The sequence below is a fragment of the Pristiophorus japonicus genome, chromosome 13, assembly GCF_044704955.1.
Source record: "Pristiophorus japonicus isolate sPriJap1 chromosome 13, sPriJap1.hap1, whole genome shotgun sequence".
Lineage (NCBI taxonomy): Eukaryota > Metazoa > Chordata > Chondrichthyes > Pristiophoridae > Pristiophorus > Pristiophorus japonicus.
In genome coordinates, this window is record NC_091989.1 from 114,908,945 (window position 1) to 114,936,375 (window position 27,431).

At 43.7% G+C, this 27,431-nt stretch overlaps 1 protein-coding gene across 1 annotated transcript in view; it reads left to right on the forward strand.

Moving 5' to 3' along the window:
• Positions 1 to 27,431, forward strand: part of nup93 (nucleoporin 93) — a 169,903-nt gene that overhangs the window by 105,667 nt on the left and 36,805 nt on the right. The window contains exon 4 of the mRNA XM_070896888.1: positions 10,636 to 10,698. Within this exon, the coding sequence (XP_070752989.1) occupies positions 10,636 to 10,698 (63 nt within the window). The remainder of the gene's footprint in view (positions 1 to 10,635; positions 10,699 to 27,431) is intronic.

Below are 27,431 nucleotides of genomic sequence, written 5' to 3' on the forward strand. Positions count from 1 at the left end.
GTTAAAGGCAATCTTTGTTTAACAAACTTGGTCAAGTTTCTGGATGAGGTAACAGAGAGGGTTGATGAGGGTAATGCGGTTGACGTAGTGTACATGGATTTCCAAAAGGCGTTCGACATTAGGCTTACCAGCAAAATTGAAGCCCATGGAATAAAAGGGACAGTGGCAGCCTGCATACAAAATTGGCTAAGTGACAGGAAACAGAGAGTAGTGGTGAACGGTTGTTTTTCGGACAGGAGGAAGGTATACAGTGGTGTTCCCCAAGGGTCGGTTCTAGGATTATTGCTTTTCTTGATATATATTAATGACTTGGACGTGGGTGTTCAGGGCACAATTTCAAAATTTACAGATGACACAAAACTTGGAAGTATAATGAACAGTGAGGAGGAGAGTGATAGACTTCAGGAAGACATAGACAGGCTGGTGAAATGGACGGACACATGGCAGATGAAATGTAACCCAGAAAAATGTGAAGTGATATATTTTGGTAGAAAGAATGAGGAGAGGAAATCTAAATTAAATGGTACAATCCTCAGGGGATGCACGAACAGAGAGACCTGGGGGTATGTGTGCATAAATCATTGAAGGTGGCAGGGTAGGTTGAGAAAGCAGTTAAAAAGGTTTCATCATCATCATAGGCAATCCCTTGAAATCGAGGAAGACTTGTTCCACTCTGAGAGTTCTCAGGTGACTGTACAGTCTAATGCGGGAATTACGCACTCTAACAGGTGGGACAGACAGTAGTTGAAGGAAGGGGTGGGTGGGGAGTCTGGTTTGCTACATGCTTCTTCCAATGTCTGCTCTTGGTTTCTGCATGCTCTCAGCGACAAGACTTTGAAGTGCTCAACACCTTTCCGGATGCTCTTCCTCCACTTTGGGCAGTCTTGGGCCAGGGATTCCCAGGTGCCGGTGGGTGTGTTGCACTTTATCAAGGAGGCTTTGAGAGTGTCCTTGAAACCTGGGGTTCGCTTGCTGTGTAGGAGTTCTGAGGTAAAAAGGTTTACGGGATCCTGGGCTTCATAAATAGAGGTATAGAGTGCAAAAGTGTGGAAATGATGATGAACCTGTTGTTTTTTTTTAAAGCATGGTTCGGCCCCAACTGGAGTAATGTGTCCAGTTCTGGGCACCACACTTTAGGAAGGATGTGAAGGCCTTGGAGAAGATGCAGAAAAGATTTATGAGAATGATTCCAGGAATGAGGGGCCTAAATTACATTGATAGACTGGATAAGCTGGGATTGTTCTCCTTGGAGCAGAGAAGATTGAGAAGAGATTTGATAGAGCTGTTCAAAATCATGAGGGGTCTGGACAGAGTGGATAGAGAGAAACTGTTTCCATTGGCAGAAGGGTCGAGAACCAGAGGACACAGATTTAAGGTGATTGGCAAAAGAACCAAAGGCGAACATAAAAAACGTTTTTTTTCCTCAGTGAGTGGTTAAGATCTGGAACGCACTGCCTGAAAGGGTGATGGAGGCAGACTCAACTTTATCTTTCAAAAGGGAGTTGGATAAGTACCTGAAGGAAAAGAAATTGCAGGGCTACGGGGAAAGGGCGGTGGAGTGGGACTAGCTGAGGGTCGGCACAGGCTCAACGGGCCGAATGGCCGCCTTCCATGCTATAGCCATTATATAGAAGTCCCTCTGCTACGTTCATTTTTTTAAAGCATTGCAGTGGGGTGGGGTGAGCTCGGCTGCAGAAGATCTGATTTAGATCAAATTTGTTCAAGCCATGAAACTGCAACTTTTATTGGCATCTAATTTGAGTGCTGAGAATAGCTGGTAATAGACTCCTGATGATGAGCAGTATTCAGCTGGCTGTAGGATTATTTACTGCTGTACAACCTAAACTCTACACACCAGTTTGAAAAAAGGTGATAAGACTGTTAGTATGCAGGTTTGTTTGATGAACAGACCTGGACGAGAGCAAAGCCAATTTTAAAAAGTGCGATCTTCACAGGTTGTATCTTATTTTTGGGGGGCGAGGTGAGAGAGAGGACTTGGTAATCAAATCCTGGCTTCATTAAGGCCTCCTCCAATCAGAGTCCTCAGCATCATGTTTTTTTCTTAAAGATCCCTGTGAAGATAGTGTCAACATTGCTTCTTTCAAAAATATTGTCATATCTGCATCTGATGCAAGCCTGTAATAATGCTCATCATTCACTTGAAAATAAAGAAGCCTATTGATGAATCTCTATTGTTGCACTTGCTGTGGTCGGACCATTCTGGTGCAGCTGATCAATAAGCAGGAGGATGCTGTACAGACATGAGTTTTGACTTTTCCATAGCTTGCTTCTATAGCCGTCCACAACGAGAGGCAATCTCCTCATAACTGCGTTGAATATTAAAATGCAGTAGTGAGGCAAACAGTAACTGGAGATGGCGTGATCTGCTGATGTCTGTCATGGACTGCTGCTTCAGAGTAGGTTGCAAATAGGATGTCGGGCTTTTTGCTATTGCCTAAATAAACTGCCTTTGATTGTACGATACGATTACAATGATTTACAATGGTAAAAAGACACTATCAGCAGGTCACACTAAGAGTGGCTGCATTGACCTTGCCCTCAAGCCTTTAATAAATCACAAGGGACAAAAAAATCTTGCTAATGGGGATTGAGGCAGATGATGCATTGGAGATGGTGGAAAAAGCCGGAAGGATAGTATTACCCACAGTGCGTGGAGAGAATGAAGGTGGGAGATTGGGGTGGGGGCTGGGGGGGCTAAATTCACACTAATGACTTAATGGTAGCCTAAAGCTGCTGCCAGGTCAGATTCATTAGTTGCTGACGTGGATGTACAGACAGACTCGCTTTGTACTGGAACATCAACTTGCTCAGCTGCAGCATGACAAAAGCTGCTGTGTCATTGGCATGGAGGATGGGAACAGAGGGTGAAACTCATGTCATTTATGTTTAATATATTATGAAAATGTTTCTAATTTTAATAAGATAATTTAATTTTAAGGGGACTGTGATTTTTGACCATTACGCACACTAATGCTGTTTGGCTCACCCCTCCTCCCCCTCCCCAAAACCTCTGTTGAATTGAAGCCGAATGCTTTCTTTTTTATAAATGTCGCATTCAGCTCGCGTATGCTGACATACTTTAGTTGTGGAAAGGACAAGGAACTTCCTTGAAGCAACATTTTTCTGAAACGGTATCCTTCAGAGTATGTCCTTCTGCATCCTTTTTTCAAGTTCCCATTTGCAGCCCTCTGGCCTGTCTATACAGGGAGTCTGCGTTGCCCGAGTTAGTCACTTCCTCATCCTTCTCCTTATTGCAAACCAGGTTGTAGCGATGAAAGGACAGCACAGTAACCTATAAAACCCAGTCCCTTTCCCCTTCCCTCCCACCCCACTCCCTTAAGCTGAGGGATGCTAAGGCTAGTTGTAAAGATGGAGGGTAGGGATCTGATTTGTGTAGTTACATCCAATCAACTCCCGAAATTTCATAATTGCACATTTTGCTATAAAATCTATATATGATCAGACTTTTCTCTAATGGACTGTACAAACCTCTTAACTAAAATTAACTCCCATCCCCATCGCCATTAAAGTTGTGATAGTCTGGAGAGGAGCTCTATGACAATAGGATTTACTGCTCTTGCCACTCTCTCAATCTGTGATCGATATCAAGGCGAGTGATGTCAGGATGTGGGGAATAGGAATATTCTTTTTTGTATATCTAAAGTCAGCATCGAGCACTGATAAGTCAGAGACCTATAAGGCTTCCTCTATTCTGTCCAAATATGCCGAAGCAGAACTGCAGTGGACCATCTACTGTAGCAGTGACCTTTCTTACACCACACCATCTTCTGAAGGAGTGAGAAAGAATTATGGGCAATTTTCTGCCCACTTGAAACTTGATGGGTCGAGAGAGAAAGCTTTATTTCATTAATCTTGACTGGATTCAAACCAGATTTTAGTGATGAAAAAGCAGCATTAACTGATATCGCCTAGTCTCCTCCCCCTCCCCCAACCCCTGTAAATGTGAGGTATCCCAGTATTTATGGATTCTAAAACTGACATTTGTCCTGTAGCCTGTGGCTATGTAAAATATCTAAATGGCAAATGTTTAAAATAAAATTGAAGCTAATCCCATTTTGAAAAACAGTTTCCACATTTGGGATATTTAAAATGGTCGGCAGTACTGACCTGTCCTTGTGAATGGTCAGGAACAGCCATTTGTTACCCTGGAAATAAAAAAGTCAGACTTGAGATTCTCACAAGCCAAGATGACGATAACTCTTAAGCCATGTGCCTTTTTACACATTTAATGTATTGTAAATTATAACAATTGATGATGACTGGCTACAGAAATTCTGCTCTGATCTTCAAGTTTGCCTGTTGATTCTGGTAAAAGAATTTTGTGTCATTAGCACCGTACAATGACAACAGTATAGACTGGCTGGCTGGGATTGAATAATGAGGTTGTAATTTAAACCAAGGGTTCAGATGACGCCATAAATTTTGAGAGCAGCAAATGCTGTTTATTGATGCCATCTGAACCCTGAAATTAAGTTACTGTCTTGTGCTCCCTAAAACCAATCCTGTTGTGTTTCACAAGATATGCTGAACCTGCCTTTAGAAAAATAAAGCTATCATTCTAGCTGTGCTGTTGGTTTAGTGGGTGAGAAATTGCTGACATTGCTGCAGAATAATTGCACTGTGAGATTCACAGTATAATTCGGATTATTTTTACCATTGTGTTGTAAATTGATCTGGAATGAAAAGCTGTGCACAAGTTACAAGACTGCATCTTTTAAATTGCATCAGTTGGTCCAGTTTCTGTGAATAAAATGGGTTAATACAGCTCTGTCGTTTTCAGTATGACATTATGTATTATTTTTCTCCCCGATTAATTATTTTAATTTATGAGCATGGCATTCACCCATGTAGTAGTTCAGTGGTTAGAATAAATGTAATGTAAATTTAAAAACTTGGCTCTGAAGAAATGAACTCGTGCCATCGACCATATGCAGTGGTTAGTTGGAGAAAGTGCTTCACTCTGATCTGAATTGAATGAGTGCTGCTGTCTCTAGAAGTTTCTATGGCTTTCTGCAATTTGATGATGGTGCCATTGCCTGATTGTATAGCATAAACTGGCCTGATTCTAATCATTGAGAGTAACTCTCACTTTAGGGGCCCAAGTTTCCACACGATAAAAAACGGGTGCCCCTCCGAGCTGGGCGCCCGTTTTTCGCGCCTAAAACGGCGCCTAAAAAAAAAAATCGCGATTCTGGAGCGTTCTGCAGCTCCATGTCTGCCTGGTGCGGCGCCCAGGGAGGCGGAGCCTACACTCGCGCCGATTTTGTAAGTGGGAGGGTGCGGGTACTATTTAAATTAGTTTTTTTCCTGCCGGCAACGCTGCGCTTGCGCGTTGGAGCGTTCGCGCATGCTCAGTGTGAAAAAAACATTGGCACTCGGCCATTTTTGTAGTTCTTTGTAGCTGTTTAATTTTTGAACATTTTTTTAAATAAAAGCACATTGCCATCAGCACATCTCACTGCAGCCTTCTCACTGCCCCCCCCCCCCCCCCCGCGGGAAAGAACGGGCGCCTCCTACCCCCCCCCTGCCCCCCGTGGGAAGAACGGGCGCCTCCTCTCTCCCCCCCATCCCCTCCGCGGGAAAGAACGGGCGCCTCCTACCCCCCCGCCCCCCGTGGGAAGAACGGGCGCCTCCTCTCTCCCCCCCATCCCCTCCGCGGGAAAGAACGGGCGCCTCCTACCCCCCCGCCCCCCGTGGGAAGAACGGGCGCCTCCTCTCTTTTCCCCCCCCCCCCCCCCCCTCCCCTCCGCGGGAAATAACGGGCGCCTCCCCTCTCCTCCCCCCCCCCTCCCCCCCCCACACGGGCAGAACGGGTGCCTCTCTTCCCCCCGCCCCCCGGCGGGAAGAACGGGCGCCTCAGGCTGACTGCAGCATTCTCCGTGCCTGAAGCACTTTCACACAGGTAGGAAGATGGTTTATTTAATCTTTTCTTTGCTTCTAAATGTTTATTCAGGTTGGATTTATTTGTATAATATTTGTAGAAGTATAAATAAGGATTTATTGTAGAATTTAATTACTTCCCTTCCCCCCCCCCCCCACCTCGTTCTGGACGCCTAATTTGTAACCTGCGCCTGATTTTTTAATGTGTAGAACAGGTTTTTTCAGTTCTACAAAAATCTTCACTTGCTCCATTCTAAGTTAGTTTGGAGTACGTTTTCACTGTGGAAACTTTGAAATCAGGCGTCAGTGGCCGGACACGCCCCCTTTTGAAGAAAAAATTCTGTTCCAAAGTAGAACTGTTCTACCTCACTAGAACTGCAGAAAAAAAAATGTGGAGAATTGTGATTTCTAAGATAGTCCGTTCTCCACCAGTTGCTCCTAAAAAATCAGGCGCAAATCATGTGGAAACTTGGGCCCTAGGTCTTGTCACAGCAGCTTTACATCCAGATATAGCCCCTAGTCTGACCTGCGAGGCATTGTTATTTACCTTGCTGATACCATAATATCAGTACAGATTGAACCTCTCTTATCCATTATCCGGCACCACGCCTCGTCCGGAACCATTCCCGGCCGCCTGGTGGCGCATGTGCAGAACGCGGCCGGTCAAAATTCTACTCACCAATACAATCTTAACCCCCGCATCGAGGAGAATTATCGGCTGCCTCCTCCTCGTCGCCCTGCTGGAACTCCTGCAGCCACAGTCTTTGGGCCGGCCGCTCCTCGCAACAGCGTTCCCTCCGGGGGGTTTGAGCCAGCGGGCCGTGTCTTCGGGCCAGCCGCTCCTCCCCACAGAGCTCCCTCCGTGGGTGGTGTCAGGCCGGCGGGCTGCATCCTCGGGCTGACCGCTCCTCCCCACACCGCTCCCTCTGGAGAGTCGGGTCTGTGGGCTTCGCCGATTCCGGGCCCGCTCAGCCCCCCACCTCGGGCCAATGACCTCCCCTTATCTGGCAAAATCCCTCATTCGGCACGGGCCATCCCGAGGGTGCCGGATAAGGGAGGTTTAACTTGCACATGACAAATAGTCCAATAATGGGAAGCTGGGAAAGTCACAAAAGCTACACTGTCCGAACCTGAATTAGTTTGGGATGAGTATCACGCATGACTTAACACCTTTAATCATAAAATTCAAATGGATTACACATTTTAAATAGCACAATGTGTCATTGTTGACTGTGTAACATATGAGCTTCTTTAGTTTCATTATTAAGTAACCTGTGGATCTCCATTAAAGAAAAATCCTACTAATTTAGTTTATATTCCACTTTAATTTATAATCTACCTAAACTTTCTTATACCTACCTACTGTTTATTTTCAAATATCTGGTGCAATAATGCAGAACCATCCAGTCTTCTATGATATTGAAGGTTAATTTTTGAAATTTCAGCAGTATTACAAAGAAAGCCATTGTAAACGGAACACGAGAATGTACAGGATTATTTTTAATGCGGCGTACACTGCTGATTTTCAGGCTTGGAAAATGCAGATTGTAGCAAGAGAGCATAATCTAGTTCTCGTACAGCAACATGTCACTGCGTTCCATATTGTGCTCAAATGGGCAGTGACTATTAATTCTGCTGCATTTCTCATCTACGCTTGGCCAGCAGTTAGAAACGACACTTTGTGATATAGGTGCCTGCTTAAATGGCGGAAGCTGATCAGTCTTGCCGTTGGATAAAGGAAAGGAAAAAATGCTACATCTCTGCTGCATGCTTCATGACATATGCTAATAAAGGCTGCTAGCTTAAGAAAATAGCTTCACATCTGTGATTAAATTGTGCAGCTCCCAGTGTTTGATTCTGCAGCCGCATTTACCTCATTAACAAAACATGACAGCTAAAAGGATTATTAGCCTGATTTCAAGGCAGGATGTCGGAAGTCATCAAAAATTCCCATTATCATAAATTGCAGTGGGCCAAGGGAGAAAAAAAAAAGGTTGAATCATCTTTCCACCCTCTCCTCCCCCACCCTCTTTCACTCTTTCCTCCCCCCCGCCCCCCCCCACCCTCAAATTGATATGGTACAGTCCTTTAACAATAAAACAAATCCCTGTGTAACCCTAAAACCGTAGCACACATCAGAGCAGCCGGCTTCAGACTGCTGAGGTGGTTTTGGAATTCACATTTTGCAGTACTGTGGAATGGGTGAACTGCAGTGCATGCATTCGTGAAATAGACTCAGCTGATTGTCAGCTCCCCAGACACCGAGCTGCTTGTTAATTATGCTCCCGGACTGTTGACTGTATCAACAGTTCTGGGAATCTCGGTGCTTTTCTTGCTGTGGAGCTACAGCAACGAGATATACATTAGGCAGCATCAGAAACTGATCTGGAGCGTGAAGCTCCCCAGAAAGGCCTTGAAGCGCATTAGCTGTATTATTAAGTAGAGCATTGCCGTACATCTGACAGAGCGAACTCCATCAAGTGCGTCCGTTGAACCCGTATTAGTTTTTTTTTATCGAGGCGTATTCTCCAGGTAAGGAAACGTGATTTTAAAATGTATTTATTCATACCGTGGCCGTGTAGGAAGCAATGTTTAACAAATTTAGGGTGGGGTCATGCTGCGCCTTGTAGCCGAAAGCTTCGTGTTGCGTCGCTCTGCTTATCGGTTGCCATTTTCAATTGTTCTGTTTCAAGGAGTGTACCACGCAGTAAGTATAATGGACTGCTGTGTCTTTTAGTAATTTGAAATATGTTTTTTTTTAATTGCTTGGCTGGTGAAAGTATTCATTTGGTTGCATATATATAGTAAGTTCTTTAAATACCATTCTTTGTCCAGATTTTCTGATGACTGTGGAAATGGCAGCTGTACAGATGCTGGACCAGTAGCATTAACCCTGCTCCTTCATTCACTTCAGCTGATTTTCCTTAACCCTCTCCACTTTGCTCCTTTTTAAAAAAAAAATCTTCCCCCGATTGTTGCACATCGGTAAACTGTATTGATGACTCGGGCTGCTAATGCCATCTTTTCCCCCTTTATCTCAGTCTTTTGTTTCCTATTTTAGTACGGAACTGTTTTCTTTTGGTACAGTACATTAGAAAACCTGACCAGGATGACGATGCCTGGTATTAAATTGCCTATGCAATTCTACTGTTGTCTTTTTAAGTTCACCGGTGAAATTTCTAATATTAAAAAGACTTTTTGTGAAGGTGTAGCCTCATGAAATGCATCATCTTACTTTGGTTATCAAATTGCAGCAATACGGAACAGTTGAATTGATTCTAAATCTTTTAATTAAAAAGAATGCAAAATGTATTTTTTGTAATTATATTTAAAAGTACAATCACTTAAAAGTGATTATTATTCGTATCATTTAATCTTCTGCAAGAAATAATGACATTGAATCAGATAGCGCTTTTGGGTTAGCTGTTGATAAATGTGGATTGCTACGTGTTAACATTAGCACATGGTCATTAAAGCTTGTAATTAACAACTTTTATTTGGTCAGTATGATTGTGCATTGTGACTATCTTAAGTGTCTTGGCTACACTCCCTTTTTTATTTTATTTTTTTTAAAGTGTCCATTCAAAGATATTCTAATTATCCATTGTTTCAAAGGACTTCCTCTGAAGACATGGGTGTGTCAAGTAACTGCGTCATATACAGCCTGTTTGCAGTTTGAAGCCATTTCTACATTTTTGCTTCTAGTATATTTGGAAGATTAAGAAAATGCCTGTCTCCATCTGTGAAGAACTGGAATGGACAAGTTTCTGGAGAAATTGCAATCATTATTAACCCAATTCTGATTTTTATAGTTTCCTTATTGCGATATTATTTAGAAATGTACAGTACAATTGATAACACGTGGATTAACACACCAAAGTCATTTTAAAATTGTACTTAAAATGTTCTAAAATGCAAGAAATTGTGATTTAAAAAAAAATGTATATCACCATTTCCTGCACTATATAAAAACTTACAACTTTGTAGCATCATCCTTGCAATTGCTATGCCAAGGCATGAGTCATTGTCCATTAGACTTCTGAGATTGGGTGGGGTCATTTGAATGATTGCTGCACCATTGAACACATGCTGCACGGAGTAGGGGGCCAACTGAAGACAGCTCTACAGTTTGGGGGTGAGCGATGACAATGAAGAAGATGATAAAGAAGCTAATTAGCAATTTTTCCCACTTCTCATTTCCACTGATGTTCTCTATGCAGGTTAAGGAGCAGCGGAGATGCCTGCAGAGAGAGACTGGTGGGAAGCTGCCATTTCACCTCATATTTTTCCATAATTTTTTTTGTTCATGTCAGAATGGCAGCTGCTGGGTATTGCCCCAAATATGAAGCAGAGTAAATGAATGTGTTAAGCATCACTGGTTAAATGCGTAGGCGAAGGTAATTTTACGTTCCTATTGAGAATGCCTGGTAGTCGGCTGTGCTATAAGCTAATAGGTATTTAGCAGGATATAATTTTAGATTTTGCACAGTTGATGTCGTCTATATGTGTGACACAAATTACTCAAGGCATCTGTATATAACTGCTTTCAGTAGGTTGATAATATGCTATGGATTTTGTTTAGCACCGTTCTGTGGATTTACTAATTATGCAGACTGTGCAGTGATGTGCTGTTAGTTCATGTCGTGGTGAAGCCTGGTGTGACAGCATTTCAAGCTATGGCATGACACTGATGTGACTTCCTTTACCCTCTAGGGTTTTCTGAAGAATGAACGCGATAATGCACTGCTGTCGGCTATTGAAGAGTCCAGGAAGAGGGTAAGTGAAATTTTCCAATAGCATTTTAATAATGTTTTTTTAATGATATCAGGCTTCCAAATGCTACTTTGTTGGGATCCACCAACCACAGTCAAACTGAAACAAAATCTATGGTGCTACATACATGTTATACATGTACCCAATTTCTCTGTTTCCGATAAAATGGCACAATGTTTTGGCTTGCAGTGGAATGGCTGAGATCTTGGATATCTTTTTATAATGATAAAAGAAACTTGGTTTTGAATCAAGGTGCATTGTCAGTTTATTTTGCAGATTGAGCCATATTCTTGGTGTTGTGCATTGCGCAGTAATTTTGAGGATCTAAAACTGTATGGTGTGGCTGTATTCGCGGAACATTAATGGATATGCCCTACGCCACCAGAGTTGAAATTTTGAGTCCCTGCAGTTGATGGCGCACATAAGCTCACTGCCGAGAATGTGGGAGCAGCTTTGTCAGTTCTCTATCAAGTCGCTAGGTGGCTTATCTCATTGTACTGAAGAGCTGGCAGTTGAGCTCCCTTGCTGCATTATAAATTGGTATCAATTCAACACATCTGTCGAGCTGCACTGATGTTGAAATCCATGGAGAAGTCCATGGGACCAATTTGCGGGGCCTCTCCACCTATTGGCAAAGTTTTAATTGTATAAACATGAACGTGCGCACACGCACCTTGACGAATCTCTAGATAATTTAAAAGTTCCATTTCCTTTCAAAAAATAAGTAAATTGAGCATAAAAACCAATAGAAACATTCAAAAACACCTGGAATACTCTGCTTGGAAAGGTCAAAAGAATGGAGCATGAGGGTGTTTGAAAGAGAACATTACCAAAATGTTTTAAACTTAAAATTTCAATTTCCATTTGCAAAATTGTGAAAAAATTGTATCAGTTAAGGTTACAGTGCAGTTTAAGCAGTGAACAAAATGAATTACAATTTTTTATTCATTGATTTCTAAACATTTATTAATTCAACTACATTTAGTCCCATTGAAAGGAACTGAAAGAGGAAAATTTTATTTGTAATATATGATGCATAAATGGCAGATCTGAATTTCATTCTGCAATATTTTCATTTTCCAAAAGAGAAGACTGCAGGAAGTACGTTCAAAAATATCTTGAAATAATGGCCTCATTTGTTACCTGGAACTTGCCGTGCTAAAACAAATTATTTCCAATTCTCTCCTTTCCTCTCCTGTAGCTGGTTGGCTCATATTGATTTATACTTCGACCGGCGCTTGTCAGCCCTTTGGCACCTCGCCCAAGTCGCCATGCTTCACGTGTGAGTGCAGAGGAGACTGAGCAGTTGCGCGGCATCACGGCCGAGCCCAACGTTGTCCTTACCTGATGCACACACACAAGTGCACTTTCCAGCAGGGGTCACTGGAGAGCTATCAGAAACGGTTACCATGACTTGAGGTCTTTCTAGTTCTTAATCTCTGAACACTTGAGGCTAATTGTAGAACTATGGCTAAGTCAGACCTGAACAGAAATCATAGCTGGAAATCAAAGCTAGCTCAATGATTCACTGAGCAAAAGTGATGCCAAAAATTCATATATAAGAAAAAAATGTTTTTCCGTCTTTTTAACCTAAAGCTCATCTGTTTCATCTGACAATATTTCCTACCTTTGAAATGGCGACCTGTGTAAGTATATCAGTGATATTGAAGTTAATAACCTGCAATGGCTTTTCTTTCCATTCCCACATTGTTGCCTCTGGTGTCCGATCTATCCTTGGGCCTCTCTCCTATTTCTCATCTACATGCTGCCCCTCGGCATAATCATCCGAAAGCACATCAGTTTCCACATGTACACTGAAGACACCTCACCACCACTTCTCTTGACCTGCCACCCCTGCCTCCCACTGTCTCTAAATTGTCAGACTGCTTGTCCGACATCCATACTGGATGAGCAAAAATTTTCTATAATTAAATATTGGGAAAAACGAAGCCATTGTCTTCGGACATCGCCATAAATTTTGTTCCCTAGCCATCGGCTCCATTCCTGTCCCTAGCATCTGTCTGAGGCTGAACCAGACCATTCGCAACCTTGGTGTCATATTTGAATCTGAAATGAGCTTCTGACCACTTATTCACGCCATAACTAAGACCGCCTATTTCCACCTCTGGGACATTGCCTGTCTCCGCCCCTGCCTCAGCCCATCTTCTGCTGATACCCTCATCCATGCCTTTGTTATCTCTAGACTTGACAATTCAAATGCATTCCTGGCTGGCTACCACATTCTACCCTACGTAAACTTGAGCTCATCCAAAACTCGGCTGCTTGTGTCCTAAATCGCACCAAGTCCCGTTCACCCATCACCCTTGTGCTAGCTGACCTACATTGGCTCTCAGTAAAGCAACGCCTCAATTTTAAAATTTGCATTCTTATTTTCTAATCCCTCCATGGCCTCCCCCCGCCCCCGAGATATCTGTGCTCTTATTCTGGCCTCTTGAGCATCCCTGATTTTAATCATTTAAACATTGGTGGCAATGCCTTCAGCTACCGAGGCCCTAAGCTCTGGAATTCCTCCCCTACACCTCTCCGCCTCTCTTTCCTCCTTTAAGACGCTCCATAAAGCCTACCTCTCATCTGCCCTAATTTCTCATTATGTTGCTCAGTGTCGAACTTTGTTTTAGAACACTCCTGTGAAGTGCATTGGGGTGTTCTATTATGTTAAAGCCACTATATAAATACAAATTGATGTTAATCTGAGAAGCCACTAATTGTTCCATTCAAATCTAAATTCTAACAAACTGGTAAGTAAACATGCACATGTAGAATTACAGAGGAGATGATGCTCAGTAACCAGTGGCACGTGTTATTTGAAGCTTTGCTGGCGGAATTCAAAGTTTTCGCAACGGAAGTCAGTTAACAACAGCAACTTGCATTTATATAGTACCCTTAACGTAGTAAAACATTCCAAGGCCTTTCACAGGAGTGTTATCAAACAGAATTTGACACCGAGCCACATGAGATTAGAGCAGATGACTAAAAGCTTGGTTGAAGATATAGGTTTTAATGAGCGTCTTAGTTATTTGGTTCCATATTGATATTGTACTAGCATAACAACTCCATTTATCCTTCCTAAAACATTCTCAGCATGTTTTTCTGTGGCAATTCTCCCCACCCCGGTCCAAAAAACCCGTGAAACCTCTTTCTTTTATCTGATGATTTTTAACTAATTTTGAAAACATTTTTTTAAGTCAAAATAGTCCACTGCAGCACTACATGGCAGTTGTCAACAACAACTTGTATTTATATAGCACTTTTAACGTAGTAAAATATCCCAAGGTGCTTCACAGGACAAAACAAACAAATTTGACACCAGGCCACATAAGAAATTATGGCACATGACCAAAAGCTTGATCAGAGGTAAGTTTTAAGGAGCATCTTAAATGAGGAGAAGGGCAGAGAAGTTTAGGGTGGGAGTTCCAGAGCTTGGGCCCTAGGCAGTTGAAGGCATAGCCACCAACAGAGGGGGAGTAGTCAAGTCTAGAGGTAACAAAGGCATGGATGAGAGTTTCAGCAGCAGATGAACTGAGGCACGACTGGAGACGGGTGATGTTATGGAGGTGGAAAAAGCAGTCTTAGTTATGCAGTGGCTATGTGGTCGGAAGCTCATTTCAGGGTCCAATATTGCACCACGGTTGCGAACAGTCTGGTTTAGTTTCAAACAAATGCTAGGGAGAGGGATGGAGTCGGTGGATAGGGAACGCAGTTTGCGGCAGGGACCAAAGACAATGGCTTCGGTCTTAAGAGAAGTAGTGGCAGGGATTGTGGATGCATTGGTTGTAATTTACCAAAATTCCCTGGATTTTGGGGAGGTCCCAACAGATTGGAAAACTGCAAATATAACCCCCCCCCCCCAATTAAAAAAGGAGGCAGACAAAAAGCAGGAAACTATAGACCAGTTAGCCTAACATCTGTGGTTGGGAAAATGTTGGAGTCCATTTTTAAAGAAGCAGTAGCAGGAGATTTGGAAAAGCAAAATTCAGTCAGGCAGAGACGGCATGGATTTATGAAGGGGAAGTCATGTTTGACAAATTTGCTGGAATTCTTTGATAATGTAACGAACAGGGTGGATAAAGTGGATGGTGGTGTATTTAGATTTCCAGAAGGCATTTAACAAGGTGCCACATAAAAGGTTACTGTACAAGATAAAAGTTCACATGTTTGGGGGTAATATATTAGCATGGATAGAGGATTGGCTAACTAACAGAAAAGAGAGTCGGGATAAATGGTTCATTCTCGGGTTGGCAACCAGTAACTAGTGGGGTGCCGAAGGGGTCAGTGCTGGGACCCCAACTATTTGCAATCTATATTAACGACTTGGAAGAAGAGACTGAGTGTAACGTAGCCAAGTTTGCTGACGATACAAAGTTGGGAGGAAAAGCAACATGTGAGGAGGACACAAAAAATCTGCAAAAGGACATAGGCTAAGTGAGTGGGCAAAAATTTAGCAGATGGAGTATAATGTTGGAAAGTGTGAGGTCATGCACTTTGGCAGAAAAAAAATCAAAGAGCAAGTTATTATTTAAATGGAGAAAGATTGCAAAGTGCTGCAGTACAGCAGGACCTGGGGGTACTTGTGCATGAAATATAAAAGGATAATATGCAGGTACAGCAAGTGGTCAGGAAGGCCAATGGAATCTTGGCCTTTATGGCAAAGGGGATGGAGTATAAAAGCAGGGAAGTCTTGCTGCAGCTATACAGGGTATTGGTGAGGCCACACCTGGAATACTGTGTGCAGTTTTGGTTTCCATATTTACGAAAGGGTATACTTGCTATGGAGGCAGTTCAGAGAAGGTTCACTAGGTTGATTCCGGAGATGAGGGGGTTGACTTATGAGGAAAGGTTGAGTAGGTTGTGCCTCTACTCATTGGAATTCAGAAGAATGAGACTTATCAAATTATGAGGGGGCTTGACAAGGTGGATGCAGAGAGGATGTTTCCACTGATGGGGGAGACTAGAACTAGAGTGCATGATCTTAGAATAAGGGGCCGCCCATTTAAAACTGAGATGAGGAGAAATTTCTTCTGAGGGTTGTAAATCTGTGGAATTCGCTGCCTCAGAGAGCTGTGGAAGCTGGGACATTGAATAAATTTAAGACAGAAATAGACAGTTTCTTAAAGGATAAGGGTATAAGAGGTTATGGAGAGCGGACAGAGAAGTGGAGCTGAGTCCATGATCAGATCAGCCATGATCTTATTGAATGGCAGAACAGGCTCGAGAGGCTGTATGGCCTACTCCTGTTCCTATTTCTTATGTTCTTATGTTCCTAATATTTAATTGGAGAAAATTTCTGCTCATGTAGTACAGGATGTCGGATAAGCAGTCTAACAATTTAGAGACCATGGACGGGCCGCGAGAAGTGTTGGTGAGGTAGAGCTGGGTGTCATCAGCATACATGTGGAAACAAACACTGTTTTCGGATGATGTCGCCAAGGGGCAGCATATAGATAAAAAAATAGAAGGGGGCCAAAGATAGATCCTTGGGGGACACCAGAGGTAATGATGTGGGGGCGGGAAGAGCAGCCCTTGCAGGTGATTTTCTGGTTACAATTAGATAGATAAGAATGGACTCAGGTGAGTGCAGTCCCATCCAGTTGAATGGTAGTGGAGAGGTGTTGGAGGAGGATGGAATGGTCAACCATGTCAAGGCTACAGACAGGCCGAAGAGGGATGGTTTATCTTTGTCACAGTCACAAAGGATGTCATTTAGGGTGAGAGCCATTTCAGTATTGTGGCAAGGGCGGAAACCAGATTGAAGCAATTCAGACACGGAGTTCCGGGAAAGATGGGCACAGATTTGGGAGGCTACAACACATTCAAAGACTTTGGAGAAGAAAGGGAGGTTGGAGATGGGGCGGTAGCTTGCAAGCATAGTGGGGTCAAGGGTTGTTTTTTTTGAGGAGAGGGGTGATGACGGCAGATTTGAAGGCGAGGGGAACAGTACCTAAGGAGAGAGAACCATTAACAATGTCAGCTAACATGGGAGCCAGAAAAGAAAGTTGGGTGGTCAGTAGCTTAGTGGGAATAGGGTCCAAGGAGCAGGAAGTGGGTCTCATGGACAAGATGAGCGTGGCGAGGTCAAGAGGGGAGATCAGAGAAATTAGTGAAAAATGTGAGTTATGAGTTAGGGCAGGTGGGAGCCTCAGAGGATGTTTGACCCGGTGGACTAGACGAAGGAAGGGAACTGGCAGAGGCAGCCGATCGGATGGTCTCAATCTTTGAGACACAGAAGTCCATGAGCTCCTTGCACTTGTTGGAGGTGAGTGCGATGGAGAAAGGGGAGAGGGGTTTAAGAAAATGGCGAACAGTAGAGAATAGTAGTTGGGGGTTATCTTTGCATTCCAGAATGATCCTGGAGTAATGAGCATTGGGGGATGTGGGTGGAGAGCGATACAAGGTAATGGTCAGAGATGGCCTTATCTGCAATTGAAACAGTAGGAATAGCGAGGCCACGAGATATGGCAAGGTCAAGGGGGTGGCCGTGTAAATGGGTTGGGGAGTTCACATGGAGTGAGAGATTAAGGGAGGATAGGAGTGTAGTTAACTCAGGAGAGAGCGCATGATGAATTGAGATGGAGGCTGAAATCACCGAGGATGAGAAGTTGCTTGTGCAGAGGCTGAGGGAGAAAAGCAGTGATGATATCTGTGAAGATTTTTATGGTACTTGAGTGGGCGATAGAAACAGAAATTTACAGCGCAGAAGGAGGCCATTTTGGCACATCGTGTGCGCGCTGGCCGACAAAGAGCCGCAAGGCCCTTGGTCAGCAGCCCTGAAGGTTACATATAAACCATTGAACAAAGGCGTAACGGTCAAGAGCACCCAGCCCAACCAGTCCGCCCCACACAACTGCGACACCCCTACACTGAAACATTCTACACTATACCACAACCGGAGCCATGTGATCTCCTGGAAGAGGCAAAAACCAGATTAAAAACCCAGGCCAATTTGGGGGGAAAAATCTGGGGAAATTCCTCTCCGACCCACCCAGGCGATCGAAACTCGTCCAGGAGATCACCTTGGCCATAATCGATTCCCTGCAGTCCTTACCATCATATCTGCGCTGGCCAACAAGAGGCTATCCAGTCTAATCCCAATTACCAGCTCTAGGTCCGTAACCCTGCAGGTTAATGCAATTTAAGTGCCCATCCAACCATCTTAAATGTGGTGAGGGTTTCTGCATCCACCACCCTTCCAGGCAGTGAGTTCCAGATCCCCACAACCCTCTGTGTAAAGAAGCTTCCCCTCAAATCACCTCTAAACCTTCCACCAACCACCTTAAAACTATGTCCCCTCATAATAGACCCCCCCCCCCCCCCCCCCCAGCAATGGAAATAGGCCCTTGCTATCCACTTTATCCAAGCCCCTCAATATTTTGGACATCTGAGGTTTTCTCTCAACCTCCTGTTCCAATGAGAACAAACCCAGCCTATCCAATCTTTCCTCATAACTAAGATTCTCCATTCCAGGCAGCATCCTCGTAAATCTCCTCTGCACCCTCTCTAGTGCAATCATGTCCTTCCTATAATACAGCGACCAGAACTGCACGCAGTACTCCAGCTGTGGCCTAACCAAAGTATTATACAATTTAAGCGTAACCTCCCTGCTCTTATATTCTATGCCTCGGCCAATAAAGGCAAGCATTCTGTATGCCTTCTTAACCACCTTATCCACCTGGCCTGCTACTTTCAGGGATCTGTGGACAAGCACTCCAAGGTCCCTTTGTTCATCTACACTATTAAGTGGTCTACTGCTTAATGTGTATACCCTTTCCTTATTAACCCTCCCAAAGTGCATTACCTCATACTTGTCCGAATTAAATTCCATTTGCCACTGCTCTGCCCACCTGACCAGTTGATTGATATCCTCCTGCAACCCATGACTTTCCTCTTCATTATCAACCACACTGCCAATTTTAGTGTTGTCTGCAAACTTAATCATACTCCCTATATTCAAATCTAAATCGCTGATATATACCACAAAAAGCAAGGGACCCAGAGAACGAGAATTTTAAATGAGGTGAGAGGGGTGGAATAAGGTGAGATGTTCAAAGGAGGAGTAGGGGGACAGACCAAGGTGTGATTTGCTGATGAGAGCCACACAGCCACCACGGCGGTCTGGGCAGGGTAAGTGGTGAAGGGTATCGCCAGGCGGAGAAGCTTTGTTTAAAGGTAAGGTGTCATCACCCCTCAGCCAAGTTTCCGTCATGGCAATGATGTCGATGCAATCATCCACGATAAACTCATTGATGGTAAGAGCCTTGTTCGCAAGTGAATGGACGTTCTGGAGGAAGATGCGGAGAGGGTCTGTGATGGCTGATCCACTGCCAGCATCCACAGGGTCAGCGCTTGGAGGGATGAGTTGGACGGGGAGGAGATTGGCAAGGATAGCCCCCCGCGGGCAAGGTAGGGAGAGAGTAGGATGGGACAATTGGGATTACTACTCGTGAAGAGACAGCAGCAAGTGCCTCGGTGGGTCCTTTGGAGGATGCCAGGGGAGCACAGAGGAAAGGTGTAGACCTATCTAAGAGGGAGTTGAGCCTGGGACAGAGGCAGGAGAGTAGGAAAGTTGTAGAGTAATGAAGGATTAGAAACATAGAAACATAGAAAATAGGTGCAGGAGTAGGCCATTCAGCCCTTCTAGCCTGCACCGCCATTCAATAAGTTCATGGCTGAACATGAAACTCCAGTACCCCCTTCCTGCTTTCTCGCCATAACCCTTGATCCCCCGAGTAGTAAGGACTTCATCTAACTCCCTTTTGAATATATTTAGTGAATTGGCCTCAACTACTTTCTGTGGTAGAGAATTCCACAGGTTCACCACTCTCTGGGTGAAGAAGTTTCTCCTCATCTCGGTCCTAAATGGCTTACCCCTTATCCTCAGACTGTGACCCCTGGTTCTGGACTTCCCCAACATTGGGAACATTCTTCCTGCATCTAACCTGTCTAAACCCGTCAGAATTTTAAACGTTTCTATGAGGTCCCCTCTCATTCTTCTGAACTCCAGTGAATACAAGCCCAGTTGATCCAGTCTTTCTTGATAGGTCAGTCCCGCCATCCCGGGAATCAGTCTGGTGAATCTTCGCTGCACTCCCTCAATAGCAAGAATGTCCTTCCTCAAGTTAGGAGACCAAAACTGTACACAATACTCCAGGTGTGGCCTCACCAAGGCCCTGTACAACTGTAGCAACACCTCCCTGCCCCTATACTCAAATCCCCTCGCTATGAAGGCCAACATGCCATTTGCTTTCTTAACCGCCTGCTGTACCTGCATGCTAACCTTCAATGACTGATGTACCATGACACCCAGGTCTCGTTGCACCTTCCCTTTTCCTAATCTGTCACCATTCAGATAATAGTCTGTCTCTCTGTTTTTACCACCAAAGTGGATAACCTCACATTTATCCACATTATACTTCATCTGCCATGCATTTGCCCACTCACCTAACCTATCCAAGTCACTCTGCAGCCTAATAGCATCCTCCTCGCAGCTCACACTGCCACCCAACTTAGTGTCATCCGCAAATTTGGAGATACTGCATTTAATCCCCTCGTCTAAATCATTAATGTACAATGTAAACAGCTGGGGCCCCAGCACAGAACCTTGCGGCACCCCACTAGTCACTGCCTGCCATTCTGAAAAGTACCCGTTTACTCCTACTCTTTGCTTCCTGTCTGACAACCAGTTTTCAATCCACGTCAGCACACTACCCCCAATCCCATGTGCTTTAACTTTGCACATTAATCTCTTGTGTGGGACCTTGTCGAAAGCCTTCTGAAAGTCCAAATATACCACATCAACTGGTTCTCCTTTGTCCACTTTACTGGAAACATCCTCAAAAAATTCCAGAAGATTTGTCAAACATGATTTCCCTTTCACAAATCCATGCTGACTTGGACCTATCATGTCACCATTTTCCAGATGCATTGCTATGACATCCTTAATAATTGATTCCATCATTTTACCCACTACTGAGGTCAGGCGGACCGGTCTATAATTCCCTGTTTTCTCTCTCCCTCCTTTTTTAAAAAGTGGGGTTACATTGGCTACCCTCCACTCCATAGGAACTGATCCAGAGTCAATGGAATGTTGGAAAATGACTGTCAATGCATCTGCTATTTCCAAGGCCACCTCCTTAAATACTCTGGGATGCAGTCCATCAGGCCCTGGGGATTTATCGGCCTTCAATCCCATCAATTTCCCCAACACAATTTCCCGACTAATAAAGATTTCCCTCAGTTCCCCCTCCTTACTAGACCCTCTGACCCCTTTTATATCCGGAAGGTTGTTTGTATCCTCCTTGGTGAATACCGAACCAAAGTACTTGTTCAATTGGTCTGCCATTTCTTTGTTCCCCGTTATGACTTCCCCTGATTCTGACTGCAGGGGACCTACGTTTGTCTTTACTAACCTTTTTCTCTTTACATACCTATAGAAACTTTTGCAATCCACCTTAATGTTCCCTGCAAGCTTCTTCTCGTACTCCATTTTCCCTGCCCTAATCAAACCCTTTGTCCTCCTCTGCTGAGTTCTAAATTTCTCCCAGTCCCCAGGTTCGCTGCTATTTCTGGCCAATTTGTATGCCACTTCCTTGGCTTTAATACTATCCCTGATTTCCCTTGATAGCCACGGTTGAGCCACCTTCCCTTTTTTATTTTTACGCCAGACAGGAATGTACAATTGTTGTAATTCATCCATGCGGTCTCTAAATGTCTGCCATTGCCCATCCACAGTCAACCCCCTAAGTATCATTCGCCAATCTATCCTAGCCAATTCACGCCTCATACCTTCAAAGTTACCCTTCTTTAAGTTCTGGACCATGGTCTCTGGATTTACTGTTTCATTCTCCATCCTAATGCAGAATTCCACCATATTATGGTCACTCTTCCCCAAGGGGCCTCGCACAATGAGATTGCTAATTAATCCTCTCTCATTACACAACACCCAGTCTAAGATGGCCTCCCCCCTAGTTGGTTCCTCAACATATTGGTCTAGAAAACCATCCCTTATGCACTCCAGGAAATCCTCCTCCACCGTATTGCTTCCAGTTTGGCTAGCCCAATCTATGTGCATATTAAAGTCACCCATTATAACTGCTACATCTTTATTGCATGCACCCCTAATTTCCTGTTTGATGCCCTCCCCAACATCCCTATTACTGTTTGGATTGGTGTAGGGATTTGGGAGGTCAAGATATAGATTGTAGTAAAATAAGTTACTGTATAGAAATAACCTGGTATAGAGCCCTGACACAGGGTTTTGAGTAACTTATGCAAGTTTACTATATTTAAAATAGTTGTGTTTGCCTTAGCATACAAGATGTTTAAATAAAAGTACCTACAAAAAGTGTTTGAACAGTGACACTCAGGATTTTTTGGAATGAAATAACGAATCCCTCTCTTTCTCTTCACACTTCCTCGTCATATATACTACCACTGACAGCCAGTGGCCTGTACTCGACTAAAGTCTTTTTTCTTTCACCCACCTGGGGTATCTGATGCTTTGTCACCCACCTGGGGTATCTAGAAACATAGAAAATAGGTGCAGGAGTAGTCCATTCAGCCCTTCGAGCCTGCATCACCATTCCATAAGATCATGGCTGATCATTCCCACAGTACCCCTTTCCTGCTTTCTCTCCATACCCCTTGATCCCCTTAGCTGTAAGAGCCATATCTAACTCCCTCTTGAATATATCCAATGAACTGGCATCAACAACTCTCTATGGCAGGGAATTCCACAGGTTAACAACTGAAGAAGTTTCTCCTCATTTCAGTCCTAAATGGCCTACCCCTTATCCTAAGACTGTGTCCCCTGATTTTGGACTTCCCCAACATCGGGAACATTCTACCCGCATCTTACCTGTCTCGTCCCGTCAGAATCTTTTATGTTTCTATGAGATCCCCTCTCATCCTTCTAAACTCCAATGTATAAAGACCCATTTGATCCAGTCTCTCCTCATATGTCAGTCCAGCCATCCCGGGAATCAGTCTGGTGAACCTTCGCTGCACTCCCTCAATAGTAAGAAGGTCCTTCCTCAAATTAAGAGACCAAAACTGAACATACTATTCCAGGTGAGGCCTCACCAAGGCCCTGTACAACTGCAGTAAGACCTCCCTGCTCCTATACTCATATCCCCTAGCAATGAAGGCCAACATACCATTTGCCTTCTTCACCGCCTGTTGTACCTGTATGCCAACTTTCAATGGCTGATGAACCATGACACCCAGGTCTCGTTGCACCTCCCCTTTTCCTAATCTGCCATTCAGATAATAATCTGCCTTCGTGTTTTTGCCCCCAAAGTGGATAACCTCACATTTATCCACATTATACTGCATCTGCCATGCATTTGCCCATTCGCCTAACCTGTCCAAGTCACCCTACAGTCTCTTAGCGTCCCCCTCACAGCTCACACCGCCACCCAGTTTAGTGTCATCTGCAAACTTGGAGATATTACACTCAATTCCTTTATCTAAGGTGCTTTGCTTACCTACCTGGGGTATCTGATGATATGTCCGCCCATTTGAGGAGTTTGGGGTATCATGCTTTACTCACCACTTGGATTTTTTAAACATTTAGATTTTTGGGATGTGGGCAAGGCTGACATTTATGCCCATCCCCAGTTGAGGCGTGTTTATTACATGCTGAAAGTGCAGAAATTCTCAGGTTATGCAGTAATTTCTCATTGTATAAGGTGTAATGTTTCATATTAAGTAAGTAGAATAAAAATAGTTAAATTTAATTGCATAACTAACTTTTGTACGGAAAATATACTTGTGTTGTGTTACAGGGAGTCGATGGAATTTTTGCTCACACATCTGGGGTATCTGGTGCTTTGCTCACCCACCTGGGGTATCTGATGCTTTGTCACCCACCTGGGGTATCTAGAAACATAGAAAATAGGTGCAGGAGCAAAAAGGTTGAGAACCCCTGATGTGTTAGACTATTGAAAAGTATCAATCATCGACCTTTATTAAAAAAAACTAAAAGCTTGTTACTGTTGCACATTACAACCAATCTGAGGAGCACTTTCTGGTTATGCACAGCCGGTTTGAACATGGCCCTGTCTCCTTTCCTGTGGGCATGACCAGAGGCAAAAAAAAATAAACAAATCTTTGAGACGGCAGGAATCTGCTTTGAAATATAGAAGCTGCCCAGGGTCTTTGGACCAGTCTGGAGTCACACCACATGCTGGGAGTTTAAATTGATGTGGATCTGGGGACTTTACTGTGAAATCAAGCCAGCTGATGTTGCTTATCTGCAAAGGGAAGGGCAGTTAGCCTTCCGTGTGAGGCCCTTGGCCAGGACTTCGCAGTACTTGGAAGCTTCCTGAGTTAGGCCGCTACTATCTGTTGCGATGCATCTAAAATTGCTCAGCACTGATAGGATACAGGCACATTGTAACTGAAACCATAGAGAGGGGCAGGTGTGCTCCGGTGTATAACTGGGCGGCTCAGTGTCTCTCCAGAGAGCGGTTATCTACAGATCCTGGTTGCACGGCTCTGCTCATCCTCCCGTCTTCACAGCACTGGATATCTGGCTTGAAATGGACCCCCCCCCAAAAAAAAAGATGCTGGAAACACTCAGTGGATCAAACAACTTTCTATGGAGAAACAGGGTGGAACTTTGTCGTAAGCTCATCGACCTGAAACATTAACCCTACGTTTCCCTCTCCACTGAGGCCATCTGGCCTGATTCTGGCACTTCCTGTTTTTAATTCAGATTTCCAGTATCTTCAGTATTTTCCTTTTTTAGGGTTTGAAATGGGCTATCTAGAAAATTTCTATAATGTAAATCCACACTAAAAGACCTCTACTACAATCATGGCATACGTGGTCCTGGCACCACATTGTGATCCAGAAGATAATGAAGCCCCTTCTGATCACCTGACATTTAGTATTGGCATAGTCCTTGCAGGTTGGGGCCGCCACGCTGCTCCTTTGAAGACCCCCACTTGTAAGTCGGGGCCACCGAGGGAGAGGCGTGAGTTCGGGGTCCAGAAGAGGTGAGGGCCCAGGGGGCAGCACAGACCAGCCCACACTGCAATATGTGTGCACACTAGGTCTGTGCAGCAGAGCTGGTCTCCAGTCGTCTTGGTTAATCCTTAGCTCTGTCAAGCCCATGTGGTGGCTGGTGTGCAACGGGCTTGACACGAGACTCCCAAGGCCAGCGCTCTACTTGGAACTCCTTCACGGCAAACGAACCAAAGGTGGGCAGCGGAAATATTACAAGGACTCCCTGATAAAGTGCATCCGGGAGGGCGCTGAGTCTCGTCACTGAGAGCCTGCAGAAATCAAGCACAGGCAGCAGAAAGAGCGTGCGGCAAACCAGTCCCACCCACCCCTTCCCTCAGCGACTATTTGTCCTACCTGTGACAGAGACTGTGGTTCTCGTATTGGACTGTACAGCCACCTAAGAACTCATGTTAAGAGTGGAAGCACATCTTTCTTGATTCCGAGGGACTGCCTATGATGATGATGATGATGATGACAATGGAAAACAGGCTTTTTACGTCGTTCAATTAGCATACAATATTTTGACATTTAAGTGGCACATGAACATATACTTGAATGGAGTTGCAATAAATTGTCAAATGAATCCAGCAGATCTAATATGGTTTGCTTAGTGGGTGCTATATCTTTCACTTGTAGAAAATCTCTACCATTGATCTGTGATCCAACCGTATTCCCATTTCAGGTGATTTTGCTGACAACTTTGGTGTATAAATTTAAGGCTGTATGACATTTGAGAATATCTGGCAAAAACCTCAGTGGCCACCCAGTGACTTGTCCTGTGTTGTTTCTTCATGAAATCAAAATAAATCATTTCTAAGTTAATGCATGATGACTTGAGGATTGAGGATTTTGTCTGAAGAAGCCCATTACATCATCCAGTAGATAACCTAATGCCCCTCAGTTTTATATGCTTACAAATAATTGGGGGTGAGGGGAGCCGGGAGGAACACATTTTTGTCTTGGTCCAGAAAGGTGTGAAAGAAAACTTTGACTGTCAATCAAATAAAACTCCAGCGCCCAGGTTTCCAAATAACTGAAAGGAAAGCCCTATATCTGACAGATGGAAGTTGCATGACGATCCAAAAGAAAGCTAAACTTTTGGCTTGAAAGTTCAAGAAGACATGGGTGTCCTGTGATTGGCTGAATGCCTTCAGTGGCTGTGTGCTTGTCACCGGTTTCTGCCACCATCCATGAAATGGATGGAATAAACCACTCATCTATGCTCAACTCCGATACTCATAACCTTATTTTCTCATCCATGAATTTCCTAAAGTGCTTGCAGCTCACTGCTTTGTAAGAACTGGAACGGACCATACAGTCTTTGAAGTTGACTCCAACAGGGAATATTTGTGTCGCTTGTTGGATGCCAAGTGTGAATGCCCCAAAGCTAACCTCAACTTAGCAACTGTGCTCAGTGATACAACTGCGACAATCCCTGCAGAATTTCATGCCCAGGCAACCACAAAATCTAATCTTGCCCAAAAATGGTAATACTAGATATTGCCTATCCTAGACCTTCAGAACTCCATTTCCTCTGAAAATGATTTGAAATGAACAATCTTCCATTTTGTAGTTTAACAGACATTTAAATTTTGGCCACTGTTTAGTTGGTTAATGTCTTTCTCTCTAGTGTAGTGAGCTAACGCACAAGGAGACATGCTGATGAAAGGCTATGCTAGCGCTGATTAGGTATCTCCCAAATAAGCATCTGCCACTTTCTGCAATTTTTTTGTACATTTATGACTCATTGTAAAGATAAACAGAATATTACTGCTTCTCGTATATTTTTGCAGGTGTTACCAATCTTTCACCTTGTTTTCAATGCATCCCAAAGGATATGTGATTAAATGTATGTTCTCTCTGATACTTGTAAAGGGTCAAAAAACAAAATGATTTTTGGTAGCCTGAGTATTACCCGGGGGATGTGACCCTACAACAAAGGGTCATTCTCTGTTCCAAGAGAATCTGGGTGTAATATCAACTGGAATAGAGGTGTAGGGTGTGTTCTGGAGGCTTTTGCACATTTAATACTTCATTGAAGGTTTGTTTACATCTATAATGTACTGCGCGTAGTCTATACACAGGTAGTATTTGAGAACAGTGCTAAATAAAATGTGACTATTCTTTGATTATTAAAATGATTAAATATTTATAATGGATCATAGGAGAATTGTGCTGTCTCCTTATGAATTCCCTGCCTCACATAGTAAATATGGTGCCATTGTACCGAGCATGACCCAACTTGTTCAAATCATCATTTTCCCCTGGCTACACAGCTTATCAACTTAAAAACTCAAATTATATTTTAATATTCAGCTTGCTATAAGAAAAATTAGCTTCTATTGGTCAGGGATTTTTGTTAGGGGAGGGGTGAATTATCAGGTTGTTGCTGAGATTAGTTGAATATTTAGATTTTGATAGAATTTTCAGTCGATCAGTGGATTGCTATTTCCATGGGGAGATGAACAGAGTAATTTGGGGCTTAATTCTAATGATTCATTCTCTAACTCCAGGAACACTAAACTTATTCCACTATTGTCTTGGCAAATACATCCATGACCTAATTTAAAATCTTCATTTGCACGTCAGTGTAATGCTGCACACTCTGGTCTGTCTCACCCAGAGCTAAGGTTTGTAGGCGCCAAGTTGAAATTTGGGCACCAGTTGAAGAACCAGTCACCATCTCAGTACTACAATGCATGCTAATTTGA